This window comes from Formica exsecta, unplaced genomic scaffold (assembly GCF_003651465.1).
Source record: "Formica exsecta isolate Colony F162 unplaced genomic scaffold, ASM365146v1 scaffold458, whole genome shotgun sequence".
Classification (NCBI taxonomy): Eukaryota; Metazoa; Arthropoda; class Insecta; order Hymenoptera; family Formicidae; genus Formica; species Formica exsecta.
In genome coordinates this window covers 57,917-67,837 of record NW_021851814.1, presented here as the reverse complement: position 1 = coordinate 67,837, position 9,921 = coordinate 57,917, and the positions used below count along the sequence as shown (strand labels likewise).

At 30.6% G+C, this 9,921-nt stretch overlaps 3 protein-coding genes across 5 annotated transcripts in view; 1 reads left to right on the top strand and 2 right to left on the bottom strand.

Annotated features, from left to right (window-relative positions):
• Positions 1 to 555: 555 nt before the first annotated feature.
• On the bottom strand, positions 556 to 5,014 carry LOC115240960 (zinc finger protein 800). 3 transcript variants are annotated; one of them, XM_029816430.1, is made up of 10 exons: positions 4,654 to 4,793; positions 4,339 to 4,421; positions 3,905 to 4,252; positions 3,503 to 3,829; positions 3,188 to 3,356; positions 2,968 to 3,108; positions 2,659 to 2,819; positions 2,329 to 2,572; positions 1,857 to 2,246; positions 556 to 1,656 (listed from the first exon to the last, which is right to left on the bottom strand). In XM_029816430.1, the coding sequence occupies exons 2-10, from the start codon at positions 4,387 to 4,389 to the stop codon at positions 659 to 661; spliced, it is 2,829 nt and encodes a 942-aa protein (XP_029672290.1). In that variant the 5' UTR covers positions 4,390 to 4,421; positions 4,654 to 4,793; the 3' UTR covers positions 556 to 658. The 3 variants fall into 3 exon arrangements, with proteins under 3 accessions (XP_029672290.1, XP_029672291.1, XP_029672292.1); XM_029816431.1 differs by having other exon boundaries at positions 4,339 to 4,401; positions 4,654 to 4,792; XM_029816432.1 differs by lacking the exon at positions 4,339 to 4,421 and having other exon boundaries at positions 4,654 to 5,014.
• Positions 4,791 to 6,920, top strand: LOC115240963 (ubiquinol-cytochrome-c reductase complex assembly factor 1). The gene is made up of 6 exons (XM_029816437.1): positions 4,791 to 5,172; positions 5,351 to 5,563; positions 5,728 to 5,800; positions 6,087 to 6,253; positions 6,354 to 6,548; positions 6,690 to 6,920. Exons 1-6 carry the CDS (start codon positions 5,140 to 5,142, stop codon positions 6,783 to 6,785), a joined length of 777 nt encoding a protein of 258 aa, XP_029672297.1. The 5' UTR covers positions 4,791 to 5,139; the 3' UTR covers positions 6,786 to 6,920.
• Positions 6,797 to 9,921, bottom strand: part of LOC115240961 (sphingomyelin phosphodiesterase-like) — a 4,723-nt gene continuing 1,598 nt past the window's right edge. The window contains exons 2-8 of the mRNA XM_029816433.1: positions 9,491 to 9,801; positions 8,885 to 9,268; positions 8,629 to 8,801; positions 8,318 to 8,518; positions 7,530 to 7,878; positions 7,254 to 7,444; positions 6,797 to 7,178 (exon numbers count right to left, since the gene is read on the bottom strand). Coding sequence (XP_029672293.1) covers positions 7,061 to 7,178; positions 7,254 to 7,444; positions 7,530 to 7,878; positions 8,318 to 8,518; positions 8,629 to 8,801; positions 8,885 to 9,268; positions 9,491 to 9,801 — 1,727 coding nt within the window. The 3' untranslated portion in view covers positions 6,797 to 7,060. The remainder of the gene's footprint in view (positions 7,179 to 7,253; positions 7,445 to 7,529; positions 7,879 to 8,317; positions 8,519 to 8,628; positions 8,802 to 8,884; positions 9,269 to 9,490; positions 9,802 to 9,921) is intronic.

The following is a 9,921-nucleotide window of genomic DNA, read 5'->3' as shown; positions in this document are numbered from 1 at the left end:
GGAGGTTCGCGGCGCGAAAGGATCGCCGCGCATGCGCAACGCGAAACGCGACGACAAGTGTACCGCCCTATCGTGGACCAATCGCGGACAGTCTTCGAACATCGATGCGCATGACACGTCGCTCGCGTCTGTATATATAGGCTGTGGTCGGGAAGATGCTAGAAATGCTTCGAAGTGTTTGATTGACCAATCAGGACAAAAAGAGTAAAGATTTCTTTATTCTCATTGGTTAATGCAATGCTTCGAAGTATCTCTAGCGTATTCTCGACCGCAGCCATAGAGGGTGATTCACAAATTATCGTTAATTAGCGTTTTCGAATAAAAACTTTATCTTTATCGCTCTAAGAGCAATTAAACTCAATTTCCGAATGAACTTATGTTCAATCGAAAATGTGTTTAAATCTGAATTAGGTTCTAGTTATAAAGAAACACTAAAGTAAAATAGCGAATCGACATCATTTAATACTCGCTCTTACAGAATTTTTGTTTTCGAATTAGTATCTCAGACAAATATATAAAGCAAGTCGAAATCGAGGGGGGAATCGAGGGTATATACTATATACTATATATATTATATAGTATATATAATCAAATATTTTTTAAATATATATATTTAGTAACAAACAATACTAATCAATTGATAATTACAATCAAATGTTCAATTGTACAATTTAGCTTTTTTTCGCACATGCAACGTTCCAGAATCATTAAAAAGGGCACACTCCTTCCGAAATGCAATTTCTTTCAAATCGTATACAAAATCGTTACTTAGAGGCTTCATTCGATTACGTATAGGACGTTGGTTCTTCAAATTATCGAGCGTAGAAGATACTTCTGACATCGAGCGAGATGCTTCTCTAGCTTCGTCAATGGATGCAGTACTATTTTCATTATCATTTATACATTCGCTCGTATCGCTATCAGATTTTAATGCAGACTTATCGGAGTCTGTTTGCGCGGTCGCATTTGTGTCGCTTGAACCGAATATCACTTCCATCACCATTCGTTTAAGATCAGGATGAGCATCTAATTTTCCTGATCCGCTATTCATCATATATTCTGCCAAATTTTGTACTGTCACAGTTTTATCACCTTCTTCTTCAACAATATCTTGATATTCGACATTTTCGCTTGACTCTTGTTGTTCATTTGTAGTAGCAGCTTCATTTTGTACAGCGATATACGTATTCGAATTGTTTAAGTCTACGTATTTTTCCGACTGACATGACGATGCAGTTAAATCCATAATGTCGGAATCATTCACTTTCTCCCCTGTATTCATTACGTCCATGACAATATTTTCATTACATGTATATTCATTTTGTGGTATTTCAACTACTAATTCTGCTATAATTGCGCGATTATTTTGCGCGTTATGTATTTTATTACAATGCGCGACGCAATCGCATTTGACGAAACATTTAAAATCACACAACTTGCAACGATATCGATTCCAACCGATATGAGTTGCCATATGTCTACGTAGATTGGGCATGGATGTAAACTTTCGTTTACATAAAAGGCACTGCAGTTTCTGAAAGTTTGCAATGGTAGCTATTTTTTCCATTAGTAAAGTTTGACTCTTTTCGTTCGACTGTATTGAACACGAAGATTCCAACTTGGAATTATCCTCCTGTATTTCAATCACATCTCTCTCTAAAATTTAACAAATTATTACAATTTGATTAAATTGATAAATTAAGAATAATATCAGATTTACATGATAGCTTAAGAAAATATTTATATATATAAAATTATATTTTCTATTTATTTAAATAAAAGATTTTTTTATTGCATGTATTGGATGTATATATGTAACCAAAATTTATTACAATTACAAATTAAATTACTCTCACCTTTTAATTCAGTCAACAGCATCTCATCAGATTGGTGATCTGATATTTTTCCTTTGTTATTTTTTATCTTCACAATGACAGAGTTAATTTCACTTATATTTGTACATACAACTTCGGATGATTGTAAATTTGTATTGGACATAGAATTATCTTCGTTCTCATTCTCAGAAGACTGTAATTTGCTATTATCGATATTTTGTGTTATCAATGGTGTAGTTTTATGAAGATCGTTATTGTTATCCACAGAATTGCACTTAACAGGATAATTAAGATCTTTTTGGAGCATATCCCAATCTTCTTTACTAAGACTAGAAATACGTTGAACACGAATGGATGTTTCGTTTTCCTCACAAATCTCAGGAGATGACGATGCACATCCAGAGTGAATATCTAATATATATTTAATGCATTATTATTAATTGATATATATTATTAATAATTGTCTTATTAACGTCTAATATATTTTTCTAACCAGATTGCTCTACAATCGTAGTAGCTGCTGCATCAACATCTTCTTTTTCACACATCTTATCACATGTTGAGTCTGCTAAGGTTTCATTAGATTGTCTGATTGTAGTTGTAGTTTCATTGCACGCAGCTATTGGTGTTTGACAATATTGCAAAGGAGTTGAGAAAGGAACTCTTGTCTTAAATCTTTTTTTACGTCTACCACAATTTTGAAGCTCTACAGTAGATTCTATATCATTTATTGATTTCTATAAAAGATATCATTATTATATTTAATGTGTACTTTTCTGTTATGATAAAAAAAATTATTAAAAAGTATTAACGTAGAGTTTACCTGAGTTTTATCGCTATTCTTCATTGTTATATTGTCCAAAGCAGATGCTTTGATTGCACGAACATTTTCTAAACCTTCCATCACAGTTGTTTCTCTATGAAATGCTTTTTCTTGAATATGAGATCTTAATTTACGCACCTGTTCATTAGTCTTTCTATGAACTGTAATTTGAAAATGACAGAGATAGAGTATATCAAATATTTTTTAAATCTGCTATAGTGTGTATTTAGAAATGTGTTAAACTTTGGCAGTAAAAATAATATATATTACATGTTATATGCAACATATCTTTATCTACTTTATAATTACCTTTATATAAATGCCGATAAACGCTCCATGTATTTGCAAATGTACTTGTACAGCAAGGACAAGGATAACATATGCGCTGAGATGTATGTAGTGTTTTCATATGAACAGTTAATGTCTTCTTTGTTGAAAATTTTGCATTACCTAGAAATAAAGACAAGGAATTTCTCAGATTTGTTAAATATTTTATAATTATATTAAAAAATAAGAACCGTTTATTTACATATTGTGCAAGCTAAGTTATTTGTAGATAATCTATGTGCTAATAATTCATTCTCCTCGTCGCTCATATCCATTTGAATAGGACTATCACTCTTTTCCAATTGATTTTCAAGTGTTTGTTCTTTTAATATGATGGTATTCTCATCTATCCTATCTTGTAATTTTGCTACCTAAAAGCCAAAGAAGTAATGTTACAATCGTTATAGGAATAAAAATAATAATCGTATGTGCAATGTAATTCTAGGTGTACATTCGTAAATAATAGATGATAAGTAGTGCTAAGTAACAAAAATTAACGGATTAATATAGCACCTACCTGTCCTTTCATTAAATCCATAGTATCGACCATTGTGTTTGATGATTTAACAGTTTGATATAGTGCAGAATTGTTTGTGTTTATAGATTCCAAATAAATATGTTGGTTACTTGGAGCGTTAAAAATTGTGTTTCCTGATTCACTGGAGACATTACTATCCATACTTTCTTCTCTTTTTTTATTGAGCATTTCTATTACGGTACTGAGATCTTTTTTATGTGATTCTTTTGACACCTGACTTCTAAGTATTCTATCATTCTTAACGCTATCTTTAATTTTTTTCTGGTTCGTCTTACATATTTGAATTATTGATTCTTTACTAGAGTGCTAAAAAAAAAATTTTTGTTATATATGTGGATAGTAATAGCAATGACTATATATAAATAAGCATTTTCTACTTACATTATAATTGTGCAATATATTTCTATGTAGTGTAATATCAAATTTTGTCCTGCAATATTCTCTCTTATGAGATATCAAGTTTACGATACTCCTAAATAAACTATGACAAGTACGGCACTCATATATAATATTGCATTCATATGATAAGATAGATTTAACCTCGTCAGTGCCATTCTCAAGGAGCTTACTAACTTGGCATAGATCAGATACACTTGTATCAATGGGTTTGCGCAAGCTGGATAAATCAGGACTAACTATACTATTTGTATCCTTGGTAGAAAGTTTTACTTTGCCAAGTTTCTCGTTTTTCTTCTTGGTCTTACCCTTGGTTTGTATAGATTTCATTTTCTGTAAATATGAGTTACACTTCAACCAATATATAATATTTTCAAAGTCTTTGCAGATTTTTAATTACAATTTAAAGCTTTTCTTACAATACACCTATATTTGATACAGAGTGGCTTGTATATTATTCCGCTACACATCTCTGACAAAATCTACATACAGATCTCTTACACTGTTAATTGCATAACACATGAGACATTTGTAATTAACACATAATATCTACAAAACTTGTACACAATGTTACATAAAAAATATCCTCGTGGAGATATAAAAAGATTCCCCTCATATGTGAAATTCATCAAATTTAATGGGCTTTACTTACATATGTACATATAATATATAAATATATATATATAGAATTTTCTCAAATTGTTTAATATATTGAGTACTGATATAAATCATACCCTAAGCTGATTCCTAAAATGTTACGCTTGCGAGAATGGTAGAACGTCTTCTCATCTATCCGTAGAGAGCGTATGTACGTTTATCGAGCATCCGAAAAAATCCGCAGAAACGTAATGTTTTCCCAGATAGGTACCACAGTGTGCGAAGATGCGACCGACGAGCGCGTGTCTCTCCTTCATTTTACTCGGCAAGCTCGATGTTCATCTCTTGCATATCAACCGATTTCGAGAGAGTATGAACGACTTTAACGGTTTCGTGCAACAACGTGCGACTCTATGCACGTGCGATAGAGAAATTCTTTATTAAATGCTACCGCGTATATCGCGAATCTCATCGTCGCGCGACCTCCATTTTTCCCGTGCAAGTTCTCCCGTTTACCGTTTGGCAAAAGTTTGACGGGCAGCACTTTAGTTATGCCCGTACACGCGCGTCCTCGTCGTCCTCTTCCTCGTGCCGGCGAACTCAACTAGGATATTTATATCAAAATGTTTGTCACGCGAAGCTTTTCCCAGTTAAAGGTATGCTTATGTCACTATTAAATTATTGATATATGTAACCTCCGTAATTATGTATCTCTCAAAATAACTTTCTGTTACACTTTTGATATTCTAACTTGAAATATTAAGCTTCCCTCTATCATATATATAAGTGTTGTATATATATATATATTTACTAATACTAGTACGTATTTTTTAGAACTCGACATTAATGCTAACGCAAAAAGTGCTCCAGATTCGTGGAGATCTTGGCACTGCCAGACTGCTACCAGCAGTTTCTACGATGCATCTATTAAAACCTAAGAGTATCTATACAACTGCGCATTGCAAATCTACAGTTGAAGTTATACAACCATTAGGACCTATAGAAAGAGTGCTAAAAAAGATTGGTGTCTTAGACATCCAGAAATATGTAATTACAGTTTCTCTATATATTAAATTTGTTTTTTATTGCTTTGAAATAAAAATAGTGCATATAGTATATGTATGATATGCATTGTTACAAAATGATAAAAACATTTCAAATTTGGACTAAAATAGTTAAATTTATATTAATGATTTATTAATTCATTACAGAGATATATGGCAGTTGGCAATCGAGTATATGAAAATGTAGTATCTCAAATAGATTATCCCTTTTTTTACAAACGTAAGTTTCTTTTACTGTAATAATAAATTTCTTTTTATGTTTTCTTTATGATACACTAAATTACACATATAAAAAAATATGTACAACTTAAAATATACATTGTGTGAATATTTTGTTAAAAATAACATTAAATATTTATTTATTTACTTTAATATCATTTAATTAAAAATCGTTATTAATAAATCTATATTCTCTTTATTTTTTCTATTACAATATTGTTATAATTTTCAAATCTAATCTTGACTCTTATAATCTATAATCTTAATTTTAAATGTGTTCTCGATAGATTTCAACATGGCAGATACATTTTTCTCATGGTTCCTGGTGACAGAACTTCATGTATGGATGATAATAGTTCGCTACATGGCTGAAGGTAATGCTGGCAAATTAATTAGGAAAAGTATAGTAACTACACTATGGCAAGACACAAATGCCAGGGCAGAAAATCTTGGTGTAAGTAACATTATACTTTTAATGCATTATATCATATATTTTTCTATACATATTATGCATATCATAGTTTTTTACTGATTATTAAATATGGTAATTGCAGAAAATCACTGAAAAGCTTAGGAATAAGCAAATAAAAGAAATATCAGAACAATTCAATGCTGCTTTAATAGGTTACGACGAAGGTATACAATCTGATGATAAAGTATTAGCAGCAGCATTATGGAGGAGATTCTTTCATTTGGAATGCAATAATCCAGAACATATTGAAACCCTTATCATTTATGTTAGAAAACAGGTAAGTTTTAATAATGCATATATTTTTAGCAATTTATTCCATTAATGATGTAAGTCAAAATAACTTGCCATAACTTGCTTGATATAGCTGTACTTTACAAAAATGTCACTTAACTCGTTTCGTTTTTTATTCATTTTGCAGATCTATTTATTTGATAATTTACCATCTCATGAAATTTTAAAGAAACCTATTTTAAAATTAATAGATATAAAAGATGTATGTAAGCATCAATATTAATTGTTTTTTACACAGTGTTAATATATATATATTTAATAGATGAGTTATCGAAATGCGTACTTGTAAATACAGATCATAATAATACAATAAAAAATTACTGTAAAAAATGTAGTAATAAATATAGGACGTTGTTTTTTTTTGCAAAGTGTTATTTTCTCTTTAAAAATACTTTTTTTACAGTATTTTTATTACAATAGAGTATTGCATCAAATCAAATCGATAATTATCTATAATTATAAATCCAAGATACTAATACTGATTCTTAAATAACATATTTAATTGCAATATTTTGCTTGATCCCCTAGGCTTGTAATTATACGACACATGTAAGTTCTCATGCATTCCATATTGCACTCATTTCTCAGTGATGGTTCAGCACGTTTGAAAAAGTTCCTAAATCAATTATTATTGAATTATTATTGACACTATATTTAAAAGATATTTCATATATAAATCTCTGTATATTACCTATAGTAGCGACTTAACAGATTGTCATCATGTGCTAGTTTAGATAGCATACTGTGTAACGAATCGTATGACAAGTCGGGAATATCATATTCCTCTTTAAATGAATACGACTTGTACCATAATGGCCGTTGAGCAGCGTTCTCGTTTGCTAAAGTTAAATTGTACATCCAGTTCTCTATATCTTTTACTGCCTGTAATAGTTTCATCATATGTTAATATATAAAGTTTAAGAGTCTATGTACATTGTATTTTATTGAAAAACGGTAGGATACTCACATAATTTTTGCTATCAACAATATATAGCTTATAGTTGGGATTTAAATTCGAGAAAGCAGTTGTGCTACCGCCATTCCAAGCAACATTATTTATCATTGTACTATTGTGGCTACTATAAAACAACTGTAACTCGTCGTTATGTGTATGACCGTTAAATTGTGCTCTAATAATTCGGGCGTATCTATCTACAATCTTAAGATATTCCCTTTTCCACGTAGTTTGACACTCCTTATTGGCCGGGATATGCGCCAATATATGCACAAACTCGCCGTCTTTTTCGGCCTGCAAAAGCGTATCTGCTAACCACTGCAATTGACCGTTAGAATCTTTCGGTTGATACCACAACCACCTATAAATTGTTCTTTATTATATCAAAAATGATTCATATATTTAATTGTATGCTATCTTATGATATTTGCATTTATAAGATAAAGTAAATACATGATGATCTAAAAAAAAATATATGTATTATATATATACAGAGTGAATCGTAAAGATCGTAATGAATATGCAATATTTACTTATCTTGTGATTATTCTAAACTGATAAATAGACACAGGAATATCGGCAAGGTAAGCAAATATTACCCGCATATTCATCAAAACTGATTCGCGTGTTATATTATATATTATATGTTCTATAACATGTTCTAACTTTTATTCTTTTTTAGATCATCCTATGTATATATCCTTTGGAGATAAAGAGGGAAAAAAGAGAAAGGAAAAGCAAGTGTATATATATAAAACAAATAATTGTTAAATAAGACTAAAAAAGGATTATAGACTCACCAGTTGTAACTATAACATACGTTACTGTTTAGTGCTATAATTCTAAATCCTTTTTTAGGTGAAAGCGTATAATATCCGCCTTTTAGAATGGTAGAACGAGTAGATTCTGGTAACCATCCAAAATTGATCCATAAACGAGCCATCATGTTATATAGCCATTGTGTATTTAATTCGTTATCAGTGATAGTATTAGGCGCGAATCTTGAAGAAATTTTTTAAAAGGATTAATATCTAAAAATGCGACAATATAGATGGAAATCATAACAAAAGATATATCTATATATTTGTGCATAAACGATCAAAAAACTTACAAATTTAAAGGATGTGGCTCATGGTTACCCAGAATAGGATATACAGGTATATTTTTGAATGTTTCATAAATTTGAGAATAGCTCTTGTTAATACTCTCGGTATTTCCCTCGAAAGAGGTTTCCCAAACACCATGATCTACTATATCACCAGTGAAATAAACGTAAGAGATATTCTGTGGATTAAAATTCAAAACAATGACACATTTTTGATAAGAATTACAAATAATATAGAATACAGATTTTTTTTTCTGCATACTTGATGTGTATCCCTAATTTGTTCTAGAACATCAACAACGGCATGCCATGGGCTATCGCATTGATTATAATGCCCCCAGTAGCCTGCCACTTCGTTGCTTCTATTTGTATTATTTTGTCCTTTTCGACAACATATTGGTTCATCACAATACGCGTTACCGTAAGGTTCATAGTTAGGATCGTAATGAATATCCGTTATTTGCACTATATTTATAATCTCTTCGCTCTCGTCAACATCGATTAATTTTGGAGGACCACTATCAATATTGATTGTCCAATTGAACTCATCATTGATAAGGGGGCAAGATTTTGACTCCAATATAACTCCGCAAATTGTGGATCCCGTTAAATTCGGTTTTGCATCTATGATATACAAAATTGTTGGCTGCAAGTATAAAAAGATTTAGGGATAAAAGATTAAATATGTGTATCAAAATGCTTAATAATAATGATCAATAATAACAGTGATAACAAAATAATAAGATATCAGTCAAGTATCATCAAAAACTTATATTACGATGATATAAAAACATGATAAAAATTTTCAATTTTGACATTACTTTATTCATATATATATACATATATGAGAGTATGATAATTTACTTACCAAATTAAGAGTAACCGAACCATTGCAGACTCGCTCGGTTTCAATATTCATTCGAGTACAAAGCTTAATTACGTTAGATTTTATATCATTTGCTGACATGCCTTTCTTACGAGATTCTATGAAAACATCTACAATAGAGCGACATATTACGCAAATAGCCGTGCTTCTTTCACCGGTGAAACTATGCCAATTTTCATGTTGTAAACTAGTCGGAATTGTTAGATTATCGAGCAAACGTTGAAATTCCTCAGACTCTTCTCCTGTTTTTACCCAATTATTAATTTCATTGGTAAAGCGTAATATCAATTCATCTGCAAAACACAGATAAACCTCATTATTTCTGCAGCTCAAAATATAAACAAATTCTTTATTTTATATATATTTTATAACGATAAATAATAATATAATAAAATAAGAAAATATGATAATAT